General features: G+C 41.5%; 1 protein-coding gene across 2 annotated transcripts in view; it reads left to right on the forward strand.

Annotated features, from left to right (window-relative positions):
• Positions 1-23,613, forward strand: part of MYO1B (myosin IB) — a 153,809-nt gene that overhangs the window by 69,780 nt on the left and 60,416 nt on the right. For both annotated transcript variants that reach the window (XM_066635685.1, XM_066635693.1), the window contains exons 4-7: positions 2,585-2,679; positions 10,857-10,961; positions 17,548-17,594; positions 22,414-22,477. In XM_066635685.1, coding sequence (XP_066491782.1) covers positions 2,585-2,679; positions 10,857-10,961; positions 17,548-17,594; positions 22,414-22,477 — 311 coding nt within the window. The remainder of the gene's footprint in view (positions 1-2,584; positions 2,680-10,856; positions 10,962-17,547; positions 17,595-22,413; positions 22,478-23,613) is intronic.

Here is a 23,613-nt window from a genome sequence, read left to right on the forward strand (position 1 = left end):
GTTTCATTTATACATTTTTCTGAGAATAGGGATTAAATCGTGGTGCCAAATACTTCACAGAAAAGGTGAGTTTTAAGTAGGGATTTGAAGGAGAACTGCACAAGTCAATCTAAAGCTAAAGTGTCACCACAGATAGATCAACAGTAAGTTGAACTACTACTGTTTATTGGCACTGATCATGAAATGTTACTTTCAACCTGGTAAAGATGTCAGCAGAAGCTGGTACAGCATAGAAACCAAAAGAAAATTTTAAGTGTTGGTGCCACAGTAGTATGCTCTGGATAAAAACTTGCCAGGATTTACTTCTGCTCCCATACTTAGGGTAGTGCCTTTCAACTAGTGGTACTTCATAGTATGGCAGGTAGTACTTGGCCCCATTGTCATTACCCCACTGAAATGCATCAGTTGGCCAGATGTGACTGTGCAGCTTCCTGACCTTTCAGGCATGTTTAAGGAAAAGAAGCAGCAGGATAAAGAGAAGAATGCCGGGCAAGCTGCTCAATCCTATGGACAGCTGCCATCTCTGTTTGTCATGGTGGCATCTGCAAAAGGTGAAACTTGGAAAAGTGGTACTTCCCCCTCCCTAAAGAAAAGGTTGAACAGCCCTGTCTTAGTGAGCTGCACTGATAAACATTTTCATTTAAATTAATGGTGTCTGCAAGCACATAGGATATCACGCAGGAAATTAATTAAGGCGTTGTAACCAATTCAGCAGAATCTTGGAGGAGGCACTTCTGGTTGTGGTCAAACTGATCTGGTCTGAGTCAAGAGTTAAACTGTACCAGAATCATAACATGATGAATTGGCAATTTTGATGCAAGGTCTCATGGGTATGAACTAGATGCTGTTTGTGGTCAGTCTAAAAGCAACTTCTGGTAGAGTGAGCTAGTCTTAAGTTTGTATCCAAGGAGTTTTCCCAAATAAAAGATGCCACTCAATAGAACTACCTCATTTAGGTTTTGTGAGCTAGGGCAGTGGTTTTGGGATGCTGGTAGTTCAGTGTACTATAAAAGGCTGCTGACAGTGGAAGAAAGATGTAATTTCTTAAGTCTTTCTTCCAAACTGTTGTACTCCTTTTAAATGTGGCTTTCAAATGTGTGTGAATCAACTAGGCTGAAAACTGGGAGATGTCATTTACATTTTTTCAAGCATCATATGTACTTGCATTTATGTTTAAAATGTTAACATTTCAGAAATATGTATGTTCACATCTTAATTAGTTTAAACCAGACCCATCGTTTCATTTGTTTGCCTGCAACACTTTTTTTTTAGTGCCACTCCAAAGCATTGATCAGCATTCAGGACAGTTGTACAATGACAGACCTGTAATTAGTATGTAATGAGCCTGCCAACCTGCTAAATGAGTTTTTCTTCAAAGACTGTATATCATTTAATTGCCAGGTTCCAGACCCAGAACATACATTGCAGTAAACTTATGGACACTGCTGGAAATGGCCTGTTTGTGATTATTTGGCCATGTTTCAGTTAGCATGATGTTCTGGTACCTGGCATGGAAATTTCCACTGCCATCCACAGTTTTTGGCTGACTTAGGGCGCAATCCTAATCCATTTTCCAGCACCAAAAGAAGTGCAAAGCAGCTCCGAGGTAAGGGAACAAACATTCCCTTATTTTGAAGAGGCCTCCATGAGTGTGACCCAACTGCAGGATGCAGCACATATCCCATTGGCACAGCTATACCAGTGCTGGAAAATTGGTTAGGATTTGGGCCTTAGTCTCTAAGCAGAAGTTATACTGTCTGAACACTGCCCCTCCCTTTATCTTTGTCCTCATGCTGCATCTCCTAGCAAGTCTATGAGAAGTTGGCTACAATCTCCACCTCTCTTTTCTAGTTCCATATTTGAACATTGTGTCATTGGAAGAAGGGCCCATTAGCTTGGCACACAAGGCTGAATAATTCCTGGCCTTTCTCTGAATTGTGGAGAGGTGGGGATTGCTGTGCAGCTATGGGATTATACCCACTGCAGTTTAAAGGCTGGGAAGAGGACTAGAACTTGCTTGTCACAATGGAAAAAGATTAGCAGTTCTTTGTTATGTTGACCTGTCTTCATCCATGGTATCATTTTCTAGAAGATGGCAGACATCGCATGGAAGGTTGCTGTGCCAGAGTTATGCTACGTTTTACATTATAACTGCTACTGAAGTTAATTATGCTACTGAAGTCATGAGTGGAACTCTGGCATGTGGCCAATTGGGTGGAAGGCTTGTCCTCCCAAGCCAAGTTCTATGCAGCGCAGAGCTTGTCAACTCAGAAGTTCAACGATGATGGGATGACATTATCGCCAAATGTCTGGCCCATATGCCAGCGAAGGTTGCCAACCCCCGCTTTAGAGGATTGCAGAAAGATGACTGGTAGCACTCATTTGTAAAAGTTTCTTCCATCATCCCTTCAGTTTGATTGGCCTGCTGGTGAGAAGTTCTGGTTTGAATAAGGAGCTGTGTTGCTTTGTGCTAAATATGGCTGGAAATGACCTACATAGGAATGTTTTTCAGTTGACTCAATTGGCTAAGGTATATATTGTACATGGTGCTTATCTGTCATCTCAAATGTGTTTTACTCCATAGTTATGCTCTATCAGATGAGGCATATCGATCTCTGAGAGACCAGGATAAAGACCAGTGTATACTTATAACTGGAGAGAGTGGTGCAGGAAAAACAGGTAATACACTGTTTCTTAATATAAAATGCAACAAGGGGCTGATCTTAGTCTTTCTGTTCATTTCGCAATAATAAGAAACCCCCCCTTTTTGTTTTTTGAATGTCTGACCCAGGCAATACCCTTCACACTTCAGTCTGTGCCTTGGCTAGATCTGTTGAACCTTCTCATGCCCATCTTCATTTCTTTTATTATTAAGAATTCTTCTTCTTCTTGTTCTTGTTCTTGTTAAGAATATATTTAAAACATAATAGCATAAAAATAATAACACAAACATTTAAAACATAAAATGCTGCAATAAATGCAATCAGTATCAGTGGTTCTCAAAACTTTTAGCGCCAGGACCCAATTTTTAGAATGACTATCTGTCGGGTCCTACAGGAAGTGATGTCATTAACCTGGAAGAAATATCATGGCTAGAAGTGACATCATTAAGCAAAAAAAAAAAGTTTTAACACCCTCCATACTACATAATCAAATCAAGTTTACAATAAGAATAATTTGAAAACTTTATTTCAAATAAAGAAGAATCCTCCTAACCCTCCCAAGCAGTTGCTGGTTAAAAAAAAAATCCCCCAAATATCCCAAAGGCTGCAATTCTATCCACACTTACCTGGGAGTAAGCCCCATTGACTATCATTGTTAAAAGCATATGCATAGTATCCTGTTAAAAGTACAGATCTGTAACATTTCCCCAAATACAGTCACATAGCATGGTGGCATCAATTCCAGTACTGTATGTTCAAAATGAAATACACATTGAAATGAATGGGGTCCCACCTGAAATTGGCTTGCAATCCACCTAGAGGTTCTTGACTCACAGTTTGAGAAACACTGATCTATATTAAACAAAAAATAACAACAGTTTATCAGCAAAAGCAGCAAAAATAATTTTCAAAAAGCAAAAGCTAATAGGGAGCGTTTAGTTCTTAATTCAACAGGAAACAAGTTCTTGTAGTTGTGGTGCCACTGTGGAGAAGGCCCTTCCTCTGGTTGCCACCAGTTGAGCCTGCAGGAGCTTTGTTTAAATGGAGAGGGCAATGCAATGTAAACAAAACGATGCATGTTGGGGGTTGATCTCTCTACTAGAGGACATGGGGAATGTAGTTAGTGCAGAAGCTTCATGCTTCAAAGTGAACATGGGAGTTTGGAACATGGGAGCTGCTGCTTATACAAGTTGCCCTCACCTGGTTTTTCCCTACCCCACTATAGGTTGGTCCCCCAACCCCCAAGAGCAGCTTTTAGGGAGCCTTGTAATGGAGAGGGGGGCAGAGTTTCAGTATACAATGCCCTTGTACTTCTCCTGATCGAAACCATAGAAGATAAGGGGGGAAAAATCATCCTGCCAACATACAAAGGTTTAATAATCCTGCTATGACTACAAAGTGTGTGGAATAGATATATAAATATATCACTTATCAAGACATTGGATGCTCATAACAACCCAACATGGTATTCTAAAACATGAACACTGAATGCTTCAATTACAATTTGCATGATATGTTTCAGCCACTAGGTTTATCAGCCTCAGTGTAAAGATGAATAGTCTCAGTCTTCGAAATACACATTACTGTGATCAGGCTTTTCCTGTATTTAATTGATACACTTGGGAAGTTCAAGAAACAAGGTGTAATACTGTGGGTTTAGCTGCAAATAGTTCCATACAAATTCTTAGAATTACCAGTTATTCTTTTTTTTTTTTAAAAAAAACCTTTATTAGGCATAAGAATTAACACATAATATCTCTAAACAATCCAATATATAAATATATGTTAAAAAGCAAATAAAGATAAAGGTTAAAACACAACAATTTACTTGCGCGGTAACTCCAGGTTGCTTAGGACCAACAGATTAGCCCTCTTCAAGTTACTCAGCTGTAAAAATTTTGCAACTGGAAGGGTCACGAGTTTAGAATCTCCTGCTAACAAAAATTGTAGGCAAACATTCTCAGAAAGACCTTTTTTAGTTCTTAATAATGGGAGAAGGTACTGATCTCTAGGCACTTGATTGCCAACACAGTGCAAAACAATGTGTAAAAGAGAGTCTACCTCTCTAAGGCCACAGTTACAGACTCGTTCTTCCTTCGGGGCATTTCTAAACCTGCCAGGTAGGTCTTTAGAAGGCAACACATTGCAGCGAGCTAATGTAAAAGCCCTCCTTGCGTAGGGGCACTCCAAGAAGGTCAGATACTTTGGTTGTTGACCAAATGTAATACTTAGGTGGAAATTCAGGGGTGAACATTTTTTTTGTGCTGGACCCAGAATCTCTTGCCGTTCTATATCAGTTAATCTTGTTATCAGGAGCCTAATAGAAACCTCAGGTGTAGCAGCTCCTTGTAGATCTGCCTCGAGGCCCATTTGTCTGATTTTCTTATAGAAAAGAGCTAAGCAGGGAGATAACAGTGGGTCAGACAGTATCGCTTTTAACAAAGGGTTTTGATCAGCCCTGAAGCACACTTTGGCCCAGTATTTTAAGAAATGGGACCATGCTAGAAACTCCAGCCTATATTGGCCTGTCTCCAGGCAGAGTGCTGCATAGGGAACGCAATGTGGAACACCTAAGATTTTGTATAGAAAATTTGAATGGATCTTTTCAATCAAATAATTTAATGCTGGCATCCATATAGGAATGCCATACAAAATTTGAGGTGTAACTTTAGCATTAAACGCTTGGAGAGCAGCTGGAACAAATGAGTTACCCCAAGAAAAGAAAAAGCGGGTTATAGCCTGGACAACTAATTTGGATGAGTTAATTACTGTGAGGCAATGGGAAGACCAGGAGTGCCGGTAGTGGAACCGGAGACCAAGATACTGGAATTCCTTGACTTGTTGTATTGATTTACCACTAAAAAGCCAAGACTGCGGTTTCCAAGAGTGCCCAAACACCACAATCTTGGACTTATCATAGTTTAACTGCAGGGCTGTTACCCTGTTGTTGGTAACTGTTGTTGGTAAACTGTAACTGTTGTTGGTAAAATAATCTATACAGGCGTTAACCAGTCTCCGTAATCCTATTTTAGTGCGGGATATCAAGGCCATATCATCTGCGTACAAAAGTAAAGGAGTTTCCACTGAACCTAATTTGGGAGAATGCGTATCGAAGTTAGCTAAAAAGGGAGCCAAATCGTTGATAAAGAGATTGAACAAAGTGGGTGCAAGAACGCACCCCTGTTTGACCCCCTTGTTGATTGGAATTGGGACCGAGAGGCCACCCCTTGGAGATAGTTTCACTTGACAAGAAGTGTTTGAGTGAAGGGCACGGATTAATATTAATAGCCTTTTGTCCAGTCCCATCTTCCCAAGTTTATCCCAAAGTCTATCTCTATCTATGGAGTCAAAGGCCGACTTCAAATCTAAAAAGGCCACGTAAAGTCGGGATTTGTTTTGAATCCTTTGTTTAGAGATTAGATGGGATAATACCGCACACTGATCAATTGCGGACTTGTTTGGCCTAAAGCCTGCTTGCTCTGGGCCTATGATGTTATGATCAGAAATCCAGTCCGAGAGTTTCTTCAGTAGATGGGAGGCATACATTTTCCCTGCTAGATCTAAAAGGCTGATTGGTCTGTAACTGGGGGGAAGTTTTTTATCACCTTTTTTAAAGATGGGAACCAAGATGGATCTAGTCCAGGTGTCCGGAAGTACCCCAAATTTATCAATTCTAGTGAATAGTTCTGCAATTATTAGGGCCCACCATTGTGGTGCTTCTTTATAAATATCTGGGGGAATTGAATCTGGTCCCGCTGCTTTGCCCTGTTTTAACTGATTAATGAGTAAAAGAACTTCGTCCACAGAGACTGCAGGCCAATCTGGGATATCTTACGGGAGTGGCATGTTAATGATGGAGATAGGTTTAGATTCATCAAAAAAGATTGATTTGAAATGTGCCTCCCACATTTTGGCAGGGATTGCTGTAAAGCCAGTTGAGTTTTTATAGAAACAGCCTGATATAATTTGCCAGAAATTCTTGACATTTTTAGATCTCACAGCTTTGATTAAAAGTGACCATCTCGCTGTTGCATTGCGGTGTAATGAGGCTTTGATAGCTTCCTTAAGTTGGGCAGACAACTTAAAATAGTGTTGTAAATTTGATCTGCTATCAGTTTCTCGGAATTTGTTATATGCACTGCGTACAGCGATCTTCAGTGTCAAGCAAGTCTGCTCTATCTTAGTAAAGTTCTTTCTCCAGCCCTCTGCTCTTTGAGGCAGAAGTATCCGGCCCAATTTGTTTTGGAGAGTTGATATTAAAACTTCGAATAAGGTCATAATCCCTAGTTGGTTGTCTGGATTCAGAGTGGATAGCTGAATCATGTCCTCAGTTTTGTAACAATGCGCAAAAGGACTCTTTAGTGTCTGCATCCCATTTAATTCTTTTAAATGTGTCAAGGTGGCTTTCTTCCACCTGTGTGTAGGAATTATGATGGCGATCTGAGGAGTAGGCCACATCACATATTGTGATGTGATCACTAGACTGTGGTAACCCACTCTAAAATTCACTATCTGTGAGAGGAAATGAGTAGGAACCAGAATGTAATCTATAACGCTCATACCTCTAGTTGAAATATGGGTATATTTGCCTTTATCCCCCAATAAATTTAGGCCATTTAGCCAGGTAAGGCCATTGATAATACAAAATTTAGCCAGTAGAAGCCCGGCAGCATTAATTGTTCTATCTTTGGACTGCCTTTCAAAGAGACAGAACTCTGGTAAGGTCATATCAATAGGCAGATCTAAAAGTTGATGGAAAATATCATTATTGTGTCCCACCCTAGAGTTAAAATCTGCAGAGATTATTGGTATAAGAGCAGGATATTTACCAGTCAGTTCATTAATTATGCCACTGAAATATGCCCATTGCTTTTCGGTTGCCACTTTATCATTTACAGGTGGCATGTACACATTTATATAACCATAAAACTTTGATGTGGCAACCTCAGCTTAATTGCCTGGATTTTACAATAGCTATCAGCCATAAACAGCAGCTCATGCTTAAAGACTGGTTTCACTAATATGGCAAGACCGCCGGCAGGACGACCTTTTACTGCGCTCTTCCGTGCTGGGAGTGATGTTGCAGAGAATCCTTCAAACTCAGTTCTTTACTAAGTTTGAAATGCTGGTGTCCTGTCTTGTCATGTCAGCTGATAAACTACAATTTTTAGATTATTGGGGTTCCTCTATCCCTGAGGTATTCAGTCTGTGTGTCCCACCTCCCTAGTGAGGCGTGGCTAGCCTCCAGGGCATCGCCAGGCGTCTTGGGGAGAGAGGCTGCTCTGCTCCGCTGCAGGTGCTGCCTGTGCTGCCGGCTGACTTGCTGCTTTTCTGCAGCTGTGAACAAGGTGGGTGGGGCAGCATGAGGCTGGGAGGGCTGTGAAACATGCTGGGGGGAGGTGGAAGAGAAGGCTGGCTGGGCAGGCAGAGGTGCCGCATCTCATCATGGAGCTCTCTCTATGTGCAACCTCGCCCCAAGGACTACATTTCCTAGTGTGCCCCTCGCCCTGGGCTTCCTGGGATTGGTCAAGGCTGCTTGGGAAGGAAGGAACCAGCCTGCTCCTAGTGGGGGGGGTCCAAATGCCCCAGCCTGCATTCCTCTGTCTTGCCTGGGGGGGACAGGGGTGGCATCTGCATGTTGGGTGTATGTGTGTGAGCAGCTGCCATCTACTTTGGGGTGAGTTGTAATCTTGCTGGGTGTGGCTGCAATCCTTTCCACACTTTCCTGGGAGTAAGCCCCATTGACTCAAATGGGGCTTACTTTTGTGTAGACCTACATAGGCTTGGGATCTGTGTCAGCTTAACCAAGGATCCTCACCTTTCTCTTTTTCCTCCCCCTTCAAAAAATAAAAAAGCCACTCTTGATGACTTTGTCTCCAAAAATTGATTAAAAATAAAAAATCCCCATTCCCTTTTAGCCACCGCCCTTTTTCCTCCTGCCTCCTTTTGAGGGGGAGTACTCTGTTGGCTGCTATTGTAAGACAAAAGACACAGTCCTAGCTAGGTCTACTCAGAAGTAAGTCCTACTGTGTTCAATGGGACTTACTCCCAGGAAAGTGGGGTTAGGATTCCAGCCAAACAGTCTCAGTTTGCATCACTTTGCAATTAGCAGATACACACAAAACAAAGTCTTCCCCTCCTACAAATTCATCACTTCCCCCCTCCCTTTCCAAAACCCTCAAGGTGTGCTACTAACAAACACAGGGCACAATCCTAACCAGGTCTACTCAGAAGGAAGTCCTATTTCGTTCAGTCGGGCTTACTCTCAGGTAAGTGTGGTTAGGATTGCAGCCTCAGAGTGCTGGCAGCCTTGTTTCTAGTGTATAATTATAACACCTTCATCCCCATTTTGGGGGTAACTGAGGTGAGGTGTTGTAATGGGGAGCCATGGCCTATGGCTGCAAGGATCAGGGGAGGCGCAAGTCGAAAAAGTTCGAGAACCACTGCTCTATCCTGACTGGGGATTAGGATTTTAATACCGTGTCACTTAACTCCCCATGCAAAGACTTTGGACAAAGTTCTGTGGTGATGTGTGGCTGGTTATATAATGGTTCCTTAAGAAGCAAGATAAATGTTCAACACAATTTCATTTTAGAATCTGCTCCTTAATTGTACTACTTGACACTGAAGGTGAGGAGATCCCATCATTTAACCATCTCTTATCTAACTAAAGTCTTGCCTCATACCAAGCTATCACATCAGGGTGGAGGCCAAGCCTTTTTCTCCTTGTGTGTTTTCTGATTGCAAGTAAATGTTTATGTAACAAAAGTATTAAAAATGCAACCTATGTGCACACACTCTTGCATTCTGTGAGTGAAGTTTGCTTAATATGCAGATTAGCTTTCTATGAAGCTATGTCAGGGAAACAGAATTATTGAGATTTTTCTCTCTGTGCCTCTCTCAATTCCTTTGCAAATTCTATCAAAATTCTATTTTGCAAATTCTATTCAAACAATCCATTGGGATTTTTCTGATGTAGGAGGCCTTTTCTCTTCTGGATAGGTACTTGGATTGGCACACTGCCCTAATTTGCATTCACTAGTTTTTCTGCCTCAGTGCTTCTTTTAATGCAGTTCTAAGATAACACTTGTCAAAAGGGAAGGGTGCACTTTGTTAGGGGGATCTGTCACATCAAATAGTTTTGAGATGGTTAGGCTTCTACTGTCAGGATGGAATTCATTTTGCATAATGATCAACATGATAATCTGGGTTTCCCTATTTTCTCCTCACTAGTAGCTGAGAATAGAATTCCGTATTTATTCAGGGCTGCTATCAAATGCTGACTGAAATGGCAGAAGGGTGATACATAGAATGCAGATTCATGCTCCCCCTGAAAATGCCTTCTCCAGATATAGCAAGCAACTCCATAAAAATAGTTGGAGTAACTCAGCTCTATATATTTCATGCTTTTCACTCATATTTGCCATCAGTTATCCTCTGTGAGTTAATGAGTTTGGAGGAAATAAATTATACAAAATGTGATCGCAAAGCAAAAAAATCCTTGTCTTGCGTAGATTTAGCCATAACATTTTTTCACCCTTTCCTTCATTCCTTAGATGTCATTCAGCTAAAAGCACAATCAGTCTGTAATAGCTTGTATCTGAAAAATACATTGCTTCTGGCTTCATTCGGGAATTTACTCTATAGCAGGGGTGTCCAAAGTTTTTGGAAGGGGGGCCACATCTTTTCTCTGACACTGTGTTGGGGGCCGGGGGGAAAACAAATCCATTTACATTTAAAATTTGAATCAATTTGCATAAGTTTACATGAATGAATATATTAAAGATGAACTTATATGAATTAATGAAGGTCTTGCAATAGCTCAAGGCCTATAAAAGGTCTTGCACAAAACAAGGCTGGCCTTTCCTTTGCTTCAGCTACTGTTTCACAGACATGAAACAGCAAGCAGTGGAGGAAGCCCTCATCCCACAGCTCATGCGAAAGGTCAAACAGTCGCCCTCACACTGAGAGCAGTTGCGTCGGTCCAGTGTGGGCTCCAACAAATCTCCAGAGGGCCGGAGGCTCATTGGAGACTGGGGGATCCCTGAGGGCCGCATTGAGAGGCCTCGAGGGCCGCATATGGCCCCAGGGCCGGGGTTTGGGCACCCCTGCTCTATAGTTATAACTTCGGGTAGAGTATTTCTAACTTTTAAGAAACTAATCTTTGTTTTGTTTTTTCTTCGTTCTCAACAGAAGCCAGCAAGCTTGTTATGTCCTATGTAGCAGCTGTTTGTGGCAAGGGAGCAGAAGTTAATCAAGTAAAAGAGCAACTTTTACAGTCTAATCCAGTCCTTGAAGGTAAGAATCTAGTAACTAATATTATTGAATGTACTATAGTCTATCGCTGTAGTAACTATTGTTGAAAAAGATTTCAGAAAAGAAAAACTCTTCAACTGGCAATCATTTATTTAAAGATGCATTGAATATAACTCTAGTTCCCACAAATTCTGAATGAGCGGCAGGGATTTAACAAGCTTGTTTTCACTCTGACCATCATATTTTGAGTACAATTCGCACAACTGAATATTCTACCATAAACTCTGTGTTTTATGTACACTTTATACCTGTTACTGCATAAACTGCAGAACACCTGAAGAGGTAATTTCACATAACATTTTTTTGCATATTTTTTGAGAATGGCCCCAAAAAAGAGTGTTCAGAAATTTGCCAAGTAGCACACATGCAACCCTGCACAGTACATTGTGTCTCCAAATACCTAAACACACTTTGGCCTTAATTAAAATGTGAACAGATGATTCTATTTCCCATACAGCTTCTCACTTTGTTGTATTTTAAAGTGGCTACTGTGCTGTTGGTATAATGTGTAGCTTAAGCCTAATCTAGTACCTAAGACTAATGTATAACTCTATTTTAAATAACTACTTTGGTTTCTTGTTCACAAACTCTTAGCATGATACAGTGAACGTTTTATCGCTCAGTGGTGAGTTCAATGTGGACTGATTGCAAAATGTGATACAAAGAGGGCTTTAGCTGGAAAGGTTGGTACCCTGATCCAATGGAGCATATACACAGTAGCCAGGACTTCATGCCCAGAGCCCTTTCTAGAAGCTGAAATCCTGCAGATTGGGAATGTGGTACCAAGTGACTGAGCAGTGACTTCCCATGCACAGCTCATGCAGCTCTTAGGCCCCCACCAGACATGTAGTTGTTCCGTGGGAAAATGCATGTGTGAATGGCAGGGTACATAGGACTTACAACCATATATTCACCTCAATTTGGGGGCTTCTTTCTTGCAAGAACTATCCTACTATCTCCTCCAGTGCTGTCAATCATCATTCAGCAGAATCTTCCTGAGTCTGCATTTATCGCAACTTCACTTTTCCACCAAATTGGGTAGGAGTTTCCCCCTGAGGCTTGCCCCTTCTGAGGGAAGATAACTTTCTAATTCCAACATACTTTGTGATTTGCCATTCCACGTGTAATAGGGAAGTGCTTCTGTTTTCACTCTTTGTTCAGTTCTGTAACCAAGAAAGTAGCGTTCCTCCCAGGGGAAGCCCTTTCAATAAGTTTTGTTTTCCTTCTTGCTTCTGTGTGGGTGCCGCCACCCCAATAAATTGATTAGTGGTGCCTGCCAGTTGATTGCTGGTCACTGAGGGCTATCTGTCCCAATGAGAATCAGGGAAAGGAGTCCATGGCAACATAGTCACTGTGGGTGTGGCCATTTCAGCTGAATGACAGCCAACCAAGCATGTGCTGGGGACTGCAACAAGAACAAGGCTATTTTTCAAAGGGGAATGGAGAACATGGGGCAAAAGGAGGAAAGGGGGGTAAACTACGCATTCCAACTATTTGAGATTTTTAAAAACTATATGTTCTAAAGGAAGAGTTATGCCTCAAGAGTCTCTTGTTCAACCATTTACATACCGCATGCAAGTATAAGTCGACCTCACAGATAAACTGAGGGCAGGTTTTGAGCCACAAATCATGGAATTTTCTATGACCCCTGGATAAGTCAGGGGGTAAATTTAGGGGGGTGTCTGACTCAGTGGCATGCGAAGGTCATTTGGCACCTGGGGCCCATAAATTTTTTGCATGTCCCATACAATGAAATAAAAATTAAATAATGTATTCTACAATTAATTCAAATATATTATTAAGAAGCATTAATACACTGTCAGTCTCTTGCTATGAAATTCAGCATGCTCTGACCACACAATTTAGTCCAGTTATCTCCACTTTTGACTATTGAAAGAGGGTGAGCTGAAGGAAGACCACTGGAAATAAGGCAAGAATTAGCAGCCATCAAAGCACCTATTCCACCTAAAGGAATTATTCTCTCTCCTGACCATTTCAAAATTTAATGTATTACTAGTGTTATATATAAAACTTGAGTTTGTCTGAGGAGGACCAGAGGGAAAACTGCTGCAGGAGAGGAGGCTGCAGTATTAGCAGAGAGGAAGGTAGAGGCTGCTGTGTGCAGAGGCCTATAAAAGGGGCTGCACAAGCAAGGAGCAGGATAGACCACCAGGGAAGAGCTGCTGTGAGGAGCCTTGGAGAGCAAGCTCTGCAGAGGAAGAAAGATCGCCAGGTGAGCTGGGAGAGAAGGAGCTGCAGAGCGGAGCTGAAACCTGAGAGCTGAGGAGACCAAGCCAAAGGAGGAACTGAGGAGAGAGAGAGCTGCAGCAAGGAGCCCCTGGGAGAGCCACTGAGAGCCAGGGAGCAACCAGCCAGCCTTTGCCTCAAGTCCTGCTGCCTCCTGCCTGCCTAGTGCCTGCCTCAGGTCCTCACTCAATCAGGGAATTTGGAACGAGGGTGTTGTTATTTGGGTCAGGTTCCATTCCTCACAATAAAAGCCTTAAAGTCACGTTGGTTTCAGTGGTCTCTGTCGATCCTGCATAACACTAGTAAGGATCAAGAAAATACTCAGAGATAATTTCTCAAGCATAAGATTATTCCCCCCCCCCCAACCCGGTGGTTAACGTAGCATCAAAAGCCTCTAGGAACACATATACAGGAATTTAATTTAAAATATCCATATTGTAATAAACAACAGACAACTAGCAAGGCTGCAAGAACACTGGTGCTGAGCGAGGGGGGCAGCTGATGGCTGCGCTGGCAGATGCCCCTGCCCTGCCCTTGGCAGCCCAACCCAGCCCAGCGCATTGAGCTCCTGCAGCTGGGCAACAGCCTGAAGGAGCACATGGAGCGCACCTGCAGGCAGCTGCGAATGTTCGGCAGCAGCCCCAGCCTGCACAACGCCTCCTCTCTGCATCCCGCACTCGCTCCCTCCTCCCTCCCACAATAGAGATTGGCTGGTTGGCTCAGTCACCTCCCCCCCTTGCTGCTTGCCTGCCCCGGAGATAAGGCGGAGCCATGATTCAGGTCGTGTTTCTGGGAAGAAATTTTTCGCCTTATAGGCGAGTATCTACAGTAAATAAAATAGCTTAAAATATCTCACTGGGTAAATAATTAACCTTAGATGTGATATGTTCTATCTAGTAACTGGTGTGTCACTGGATGGAAAATTATTTTTACCTGGGTTCAGTTTGTTGAATCCATCCAACAATTGATTTCTACAAAGGACATACATCGGCATCCTTCAGTCTTGGAAGACTATGGTATCGTGCTCTGAAAAGTGGTTCTGGAACAGAGTGTCCTCTCCAGTGCGCGAAGCCTGGGTAAAGTAGATATGGAGGAAAGACTATTATCCATGCAGCAAATCCCCCCTCTCCACGTCACTGAAATGGTCCAATGGAAAGGCAGAAGCCAATACGGTTGGTTCCAGCGGCGCCGCAGGAGTTGCCAGAACGTGACTGTGTTCAGCCATGAACTGCCTCAGGGACTCTGGATCCGGATTTTGCCTCGAGGTTGACTCCTGAAGCCTTTTCCATAACTGGATGTAGCCACAAGGCAGTGGAGGTTTGGGATCAGAGTTTTCCTTCTCTCAGATGAGCTGCTTTCCCAGGCTGATGAGTCCCATCTACCCAGTGGCTGTTTAGTCGCCTCTTAGGACAAGTACAGCCAAACTGAGGGCTTATTCTTATCCCCAGCCCGCAGGGGAACTACAAAGGACAGCACAGTTTCAATTAATATAGTACTTGTTGAATCCTTACTACATTCAGTTCCAAAGGCAGAAAAACCATCACCCTCAGCTCTCCCTGCTCTTGCTAACCATGCCATTCTTCTGACATTCCAAAGTATTCTTTGCAGGGGGTGGGAAATATTACCTGAGTCTGAAGACATTTGTTGTGATGGTTCAAATAGCAGCTGGCTGTCTGTATCTCCCATGGCTTGGGTTGACTTGTCTGATGCAGAAGGTTCTTCTGTGGGGAGGAAGATTCTATGGGTCAACTCCTCTGAGAACAAGATAACTTCTTCATCGCTATCCACTTCTTCTCCTGCTTCCTTTGGTGGGGCAGTGCACCTGATCATCTTATGCACCACACCTGAGCCTCTTATGCAGGATATGACTGTCCCGTGTTCTATGTGGAGGACCTGGTTAAGGATGTTGACAAAAGGTGTGCTTGTCCTTGAGTGCCCAGAATGGCTATTGCCCTTCTTCACCAGTTTGTAGGTCCTCTGAAGTTCCTTGGCTTTGCTGCAGTGTGTCTCAAGGTCCCTCCGGTAGCCCATGTGCTCGAGTTTCTCTGAAATGTAGCAGAACTGCTGAAGTAATTTTTTGCAAGAGTCTCCTGGGCAGCCTCATTCTGCCACATGTCTAGGAAGGCCCTCAACTTTTCTTCACCCCATGGAGGAATTCCTCAGATGGCGAGGAAGCCCTTTGGTGCTGAAAGGAGTAGCTGGAGCAGTTGGAACTTGATTTCCTCCATCACTAGTTGAGCCTGAGTCAAAATTCAAGTTATGTATGCTTTTTCACCTTTCTCTCTTACTTGGCACAAGCAAGTAGGGAGAAGACTGCTGCCTTTTAAAGCTGAAAATAAGGAGAGGATGAGCTGTGGCAAATGGAGCACTCTGTCATGAGCCAATCTACAGCTCTGTCTCTCCTTATCTGCAGTCTCAAAAGTAACTGACCATGTGAGGTTTGCAACTACTAATTCAAAATCAATGTGAAATATTTACAACTTGTAGAATAAGAAGGGAAAAGGTACTTGTCTTATTTCATCGAGTACACTGATGGGTAAGGATCCAAATATAACATCTTGTGGGAAATGCCCATTTCCATGCGGAGTTCTGGTTGTCTGGTCTGGGCCTTAGTTGTGCACACAGTTCCTTGTCCTACTTAGGCATTTGTGGAAGTTTGCTCCCTTTTTCATGGTGCCCCAATTGAATTAGGGCATGAGAGAGTTACTTCTGTGAATGCATTTTGGTAGGTAGGAGACTTCACCCACTGTGAACAGACAACACAAATGGTACTATGGGGCAGGAGGTCTGGCTCAGTTGGTAGAGCTGCCGCCTTGTATGCCTGAAGATCTGAGGCTGCCAATTCGAAACAACCGGAAGTACCCGAGAACCGACGACACGCTGATATACTGATGAGCTGATCCTCGGTGGCAGACAGGAGTTGCCGTCAAATGGAGCGTTGGAGGCGAAGGGCCAGAGAGAGGCCAGACCGGGAAGGAATCTAGCTGGAACGAGGAGTTCTATGAAAGACTAGAACTATTCAATTGTAAAAATCCCTACGGGGGTTTAGAACAGCCTGCCTATGTAAACCACCTTGGATTAAAGTCTGAGGAGAAATCTGACGACCTAAGCAAGATGGTATATAAATACCTGTATAAATAAATAAATATACTACCCGTCTGTTTAGTTTTGGAAAGCCCTATTTCTTATGCCTGTTTTCCAAACATTTGTCATGAAATTTTGAGAAATTTGGTGTGTGTGTTGCAGTAATCACTTCCATCTGAAACAATTCCTTATCCTCATTAAATTGAATTGTCTTTGCCCCTGTTTAAAAACAGATTGCAACTGTTCTCTAAGAATTTTGCCTTCCTAAGTTTCCAATGAGTATGAGAGAGCTCTGCATGTGGCTATTGTATATGGGCATAGGAAAACAATGAACTTATGGTGAAATGGAGGAATGTGACTCAAAACTTTTATAATAGCCCATTTGTACTTGATACTGCATTCATTTATAAATGATTCCAGTGTTTAGCTCCATATTTAATTATGTGCACGCTGGAGACTTGGTTGCTGGAAAGATGATTTATTGCTTGCAAACCCCACTGTAAAAAGTTTTCAGAACAATTCCTTCACTTATTCTGAACTACAGCAGCAGCACATTCTGCCTTTTGACTTCAGTGCTTTGATCCAGGGAAGTCTCAAAATGCAAATTTGCAAAAGCAGAAACAATATTTTTCCACCCTCTAGAATATCTGCTTGGTTACTTATTAATGGCCATGCAGTCTGATACGCCACATTTGTCTACAGTCATTTACGGCCCATGTCCAGCTTTTGTCATCTTTCTTTTGCCCATTTGCAATTTGAGGGCTTAGCTATAGAGAGAATCTAACACTTTTCAAGCCGTTGTTTCATATTAGATGTGTTTTTATTAATCGGCAGTATTTTGCATATACACAAATTATCTTTTCTAAGAAGAAAGTGCCTGCTCTCCTTTACCTTCCTCCCCCAATTTATAGGGAGGGCTGCAAGTCTAACCATAGTCCCCTAAACACAGTGCTCCTAATCTCTCTTTAATTGAAAAATGCTTGTGCAGACTGTAAATTTCTAATTAATTAAAAGAGAAACATCTACATTTTGAATAGTTTTCCATAATCAAATACTGTCCATAGTTTACATTAGAATTATCTTTGCATCGTCCCTCACTTTGACTTATCCATCCTTACTACCTGATAAAGCTGGCACTAACCCAAACGAATATGTTCCTTGTCTTTGCAAAATGGCTTAGCTTTAATATTTAAACATGTGTTTATTCGTTTATTCTGTTTTTTTCCCTTCCTATTAGCTTTTGGAAATGCCAAAACTGTAAGGAATGATAACTCCTCCAGATTTGTAAGTATCTATATAAAATAGAGAAAAGTTTTGTCATGGACCTGATTGCTGCTAAATTGTAGAAATGACTGTGGAATGTGGAATTTTCCATAATCGTAATCTTCATGTGATTTTTTCCTCGCCTTTATATTAGGAAAATAAACTGCGTTTATACATAGTCAAGGCATAGACAAATTCATCATATTTAGAAGTTGCCTGTAGCTGTGTGTTCAGGATTTTCAGAAAACAAGACAAATATAGCATTTGGATTCTGAGGCTTGGTGAGAGTTTCTTTTGAGTAGATATGCAAAGGATTGCAACATGTTTTGAACAGTATGATGAAGTTTTTATCTGTTCCACCTTCTCATAACTTAAAAAACTAAAGGCTGCAGGATGGATTCATGGAAGGCAGGCAGGTCATACATCCAAACCACCATCCTTTACGGTCAGGGCCTTGTGGGGGAGTGGAGGGCTTAGTAGATCTCACCAGCAGAGGTTTGAAAATGGTATCATTTTACTCAGAAGTAAGCCCATTGTGTTTAGTAAGATGTGGGCTATAATCCTATCTTACTCACTGGGAACAAACATCTCTACTTATCAGGCAACATGATGGACAGTCAGGAGTGGATGGTAATGAAGAGAACTCTGTTGTAAAGTGCTAATTTTGAAGAAAAAAAAAAGAACTAGTTATTTAGACTTACAGCTACTAGGTCAAAAAGAATTGACCTAGTTATAAGAATTCTAATATTGCTTACTAAAATAAAATTTGAAGCTGGAGTAAAAAGAAATGGATTGCTATCAAAAGTAGTACAGGAATGATACTGTTATAGAAGATGGAGAATGCTGAAGACAAAATTTGCAGGCTGCCAGTTCCCTAAGTTTGGAACATCAGTAGCCACCAGCAGAAAGGAAAAACAGTGGTTTGGCGGGTAGGGGATAATTGATATTCCGGATTTTACTTCTACCCCTGAATAACTGTTGTTTTGTTGCACATTTTGGGGAGAAGGGTCATGAGCAATGTGTTACAGGTTAATCTTCTCTTTAAAATGAAAATTCTAATCCGAGGTGCTCCCATAGTTGCAATGTGTTGGCTATGGATTCTATTTTTCTTTTTGAGCTACACATAATATCAGATAAACATTCCCAAAATGGGAACCAGAAGGCTAAATTTGGGACTGTCTGGCTACACAAAAAGCTCCTTATTTTAGATGTTTCAGCGCTATTTTTGAATCAGTTGACTGCTGAAAAACCATGTGGCAGAAATAGTGAATTATGTTTTGCAAAATGCGCCATTTCCAAGGAACATTGGGTAAGACCCCCATAAAAGATCCATGCACTTGCCCAAATGCTTCCAGTATCTGCACTAGGGTTTCTCTTTTTTCTCCATCCAGCTGCATCTCCCTGCCTTGCACTGGAACCTACTCTGGAGGAACCCCCTCCAACTTTGCAGAGTAACTTGGGGAGCACAAGGAGATCCACAGGAAAAGATGCCCCAGGATTTGACTACTCATGGCTCTTTGGATGTTGCTCAATGACATTTGTTTTTGTTGCATTTTTTAAAAAATCCAATGGAAAATTTTAAAATAACAGTACTGGTTTGAGGTTGACAAAATTACCATAAATATTTGGTCTTCAGTTGTCTAGACAACTTACGTCCTGTTACCTCATCCCTTCAGTCAATTAAAAGGTAATCATGCTAAAATAGGATGAAATCTTTAGTCCATCTTCCTTCTCTGACACATGACCCTCTAAGATCAACCTATATTCACATCACACATTAATATTAATATGTGTTAACAGTTCTCTAAACTCCATGAATATGAAAATTTTTGTCAGAAGTGCCAGCTTTGGTCATACCACTCACTTTCTTGAGGTCTGAATCCTGACCTCCATTGATTCTGCCTCTATCAATTTTTTCACTAGTTCTTGCATCTAAGGCTCATGGTTTCTCCTTATAGTTTACATAACCTGAAATGTGCGTTGAATCTGAGCACAAGGCTTAAGTATTCATTTGATTGCTTCACTACACTTGAGCATCATCTATCCTCCAAAACAAATGCAGACTTATCAATACCCCACCATCGATCAATTGTTGGAAGCTTCACTTCCAACATGTATACCCACATTTCAGAATACAACAGGGCCCATAATAAACCCAGTAGAATATAAAAAACAAAATATGGGTGTGTAGTGATTACAGGTGTACATAATTGGATGTTTGCTTCTTTATGGACCAAGACTCAGCACACACCAGGTTCGCCTTGTCTCCTCCCTCTTTGCCATCTCTTTTGAAACCCTTCTCACTCTTTTCTTAAGAGGACATCTGCTGACCACTGGTTTCCCTTTCTGACTTTTTGCTTCTCCTACATCTAGAACAACCTGCTGCTGCAACTTTCAAGTTACTCCTTTTTACACTTTTAATCCTGCTTTCAGTATTCAGTGGAGCTTTATCCTCAACCAGCATAGCCTTGGTCATTTCTGTGTACCCTGCTATTGCTTTCTTCTACCTCCACTCTGGTGTGTTAACTTTATTTCATTTCATTTCATTTTGTAATGATGGTCCTATAGCTCACCTACCTCTTGGACTTCCACCTTCTGGGCAAAGTCCAAATCATGTCTGCACTTCACGCTTTAAGTATGAAACAAACATTGTATGTGTGTGTGTTGGATTAGTGTCAAATGAATTCCTGTTTCCCTCTGCACTGTTGAGCAGTGGACAATGTAATGATTGTAGAAACATAACTGTAGAAACATAGCTTGGGAAATGTGATGAGTTTGAACTTACCAAATTTAGATCTTTACAGAATGTTATAGAATTTGAACTGTGATGATCAACCTTAATAAGTGAATACTGGCATTTTAGGTGAAAAGCACCCTTACAATTTTGGAAAAACACAGAAAGTCCTTGCAAGTTGGTTTGAATTATTTCCATTGTGGCTTTTCCATAATTAGTTATTTGATACCAGCTTTGCTGTTGATGTCTTTGTAAATAGTAATACATGTCACTCTTGTTTAAACTAGACGTTAAATAAATAAGCTGAAATACAGCAACCATTGAAATGATCTGCTCTGATATGGAAAAGTCAAACAGAAGGCAAGGAGAGGGAGGTTGCACTTGTTCTATAGAAAGAAAAATTGTATTGGCCACAGACTCTCATCTTTTGCCCATAGATAGTTGAGCTCCAACAGGATTGCTGTGGAGATAATGGGGGAGGGAAAGGGGAAAAGATGCTACCCCGAGGTCTGTGGAGGAAGGATGGGATAAAAATGTAATAATGAATTTACTCTGGAACTATTCTAATACCACATGAGGGTTCAATTTAGGAGTAATGTGTTCTGAAAATTTAAAAGCAATGTGATGTTTTTTATTCACTTTATGGTTTTTGCTTTATGTTTAATACATCATTTGTTTTTCCTTTTAATTTTTGAGTTTGCCATTTGTTTTCTTCAGAAACGTTAAAATTAATCAAGTAAGAGTAAACATTTTAACTTCTGGGGGAGTCACTGAGGGCCCAGTCCTATCTTACCTCAGTGCTGGTGCTGAGCTCTGATGCGGAGTATCGCAAACTTGCCATAAGGCACATCTGCAGCACCCAGAGAGGAGTCAGCACCAGCCCAGGGCCAGATGGATGCCACTCAGAGCACAGTCAGAGCTCTGGGAGGCACTAAGGGCCTTGGCAGTGAGGGGGGAAGTCGTTCTGGTGCAGGGGGAGGAACTGGGGCTGGATGGATTGGGACTGGCGGAACCCTACTCTGTCATATCCTATCAGGCTGCAAAGCATGACATGGAAGCTCTCAAGTCTGTGCTGGCAAAATAGCCAGCACAGGCTTGAGAAGCACCATTGCAGGGCTTGGGGCTTCCCCTGAGGAGACCTCTGGCAGTGCCACTGGATTCAGTGGTAGCCATTTTTGTGCCACTGCACCAGCTCCGCCGCCAAGGAATAGGATTGGGTTGCCTGTTAGCTAGGTTTGGCACCAATGACTTGGCATCTTTGTTGAAGTAGTTTCATAATATACATTCATCCCCTTGAATGCACATAGAGTGTTGAAAGGAAAGGGTTACTAATGAAGAGGGTTACTAATGTATTTCTTTTATCTATAAGTTCCCTCCACCAGCCATTTGCTTCCTTCTCATCTGTTAGCTATGGTCAGCCCTTTGTAGAGGTATGTGAAGGAAACAATACAGTAATAATACCAGAAACTTTTAGAAACTTGGGTCTTGAGACTCAGAGTGGGTCTCTATAGGCGTAATCCTAACCCAATTTCCAGCATCAACATAAGGGCAGTGCAGCTCTGAGGTAAGGGAACAAACATTCCCTTACTTTGAGGAGGGCTCCATGAGTGCCACCCAAATGCAGGATGCAGCACATGTCCCATTGGCACCGCTATGTCAGCGTTGGAAAGTTGATTAGGATTTGGGCATAAATCTCTGAAGAAATTTAAACAGATCCTAACAGCTGTCCTTTACCAGTACATTCACATCAACTTGAAAGCACAGATGTGGTCCTCATTTCCATACATTTTGCAGTTGCCAAGTCTTTTGCCCAGTTACCTTAGTGGTGACCTGATCTCATAGCTCATAGATCTCAAAGCTCATTAAAGAGCTTTGCTCTTATAGGTAGCCAAGACTTTCTTTTCCATAGTTAAAAACGAATTTGCAGCCTTTGTTTAATTTGACCCAGTAATATTCCAGTCATGAAGATGTTAAGTTGATTAGCTATCCTTTACAGTTATACATTCTCAAGACAATGGAATCTGTCTAGAGTACCTAAAACAAAGGTATAGCTTTTCAGATGTATCTGTGCACTTTTCAAGTTCCTCAATCTCCTTGTCTTCACAGGGAAAGTATATGGACATTGAGTTTGATTTCAAAGGTGATCCACTTGGAGGAGTTATAAGCAATTGTAAGTATTGTCATAGATTTCTGGATGTAGATATGCTTTACTGTCGAAATGAAGTATAATTTATTATGTGGACTGACCAAGATAATTCTTCAAATCTTCAAGAAAGATGGAATATTGGCAAAATGGTGTGGTAGTCTTAAACGAGCTAGTGTAAGCTTGTGTAAGCATCCTTCCTCCACCTTCTATCTTATGTTAAATTGGATAATTATCTTAATACCTTATGCTCCTGCTTTTCCAACATTAGTGTTGTTAAAGCCCTTCTCCATCTAAACAGCTATGTGGAGTCAATGTTAATTATTATTATTATTATTAACAGCATTAATATCAGTTAATATCAGTTAATATCACTGATTGATGGCTCTTTTCTAATACAGAATGAATATCTGGCATATGATTGGGTCAGCCAGATCCATTGTAGTATTTATTCACTATGAGTCAAAGGGAGAAGCAAGAGACCAAATTTTCTGCCACCATCACTTGTCTTGCACTGTGAGTGGGCTTGTTGCAGATGTATGCAACTACCCCATTTGCTGTTCTGAGTGCTTGCAGTTGCACACTCATTTAAAAAAAAACTATTCCCAGGATTGTCAGTTTTCATCATTTAAATAGTTGACATGGCCCAAAGGCCATCAACTGTGCTGAAGCAAAGCGAGTCTGGTCTGTGGCTGGTTTCTAATCCACCCAGGAAACTATATATGCTGCTTTAAAGTCCATGGAAGAGAGGTCTAAAATATAATAAATTTAACACTCTAGCAGCCCAAGCCTATGCATGTCTACTCAGAAGTAAGTCCCATTAGAGTCAATGCGGCTTACTTCCAGGAAAGTGTGGATAGGTTTGGGCTGTAAAACTGTAAGCTATTTAGGGAAATGTGCCTTGAGTCAAACTGTTGATTAGTTGTCTTCCCATCCTTACATTCATCCCTCTCAGATCACATATTTCACAATAATCCTGCAAATGTGTACTTTGCCCTTTCCAAATCAGTCAGCTGGGGGGGGGGGGTTACTAAATGTCTTTCTCTGAATTATGTCTTTCCTATTGGTACCATAATGATAGACTAAAAAATAACTATGAAACTATGTACAGTAATGGCCATTTAGAAAAGTAGTTTGTAAATCAATAAGGATATATTTACAAC

This window comes from Tiliqua scincoides, chromosome 1 (assembly GCF_035046505.1).
Source record: "Tiliqua scincoides isolate rTilSci1 chromosome 1, rTilSci1.hap2, whole genome shotgun sequence".
NCBI lineage: Eukaryota > Metazoa > Chordata > Lepidosauria > Squamata > Scincidae > Tiliqua > Tiliqua scincoides.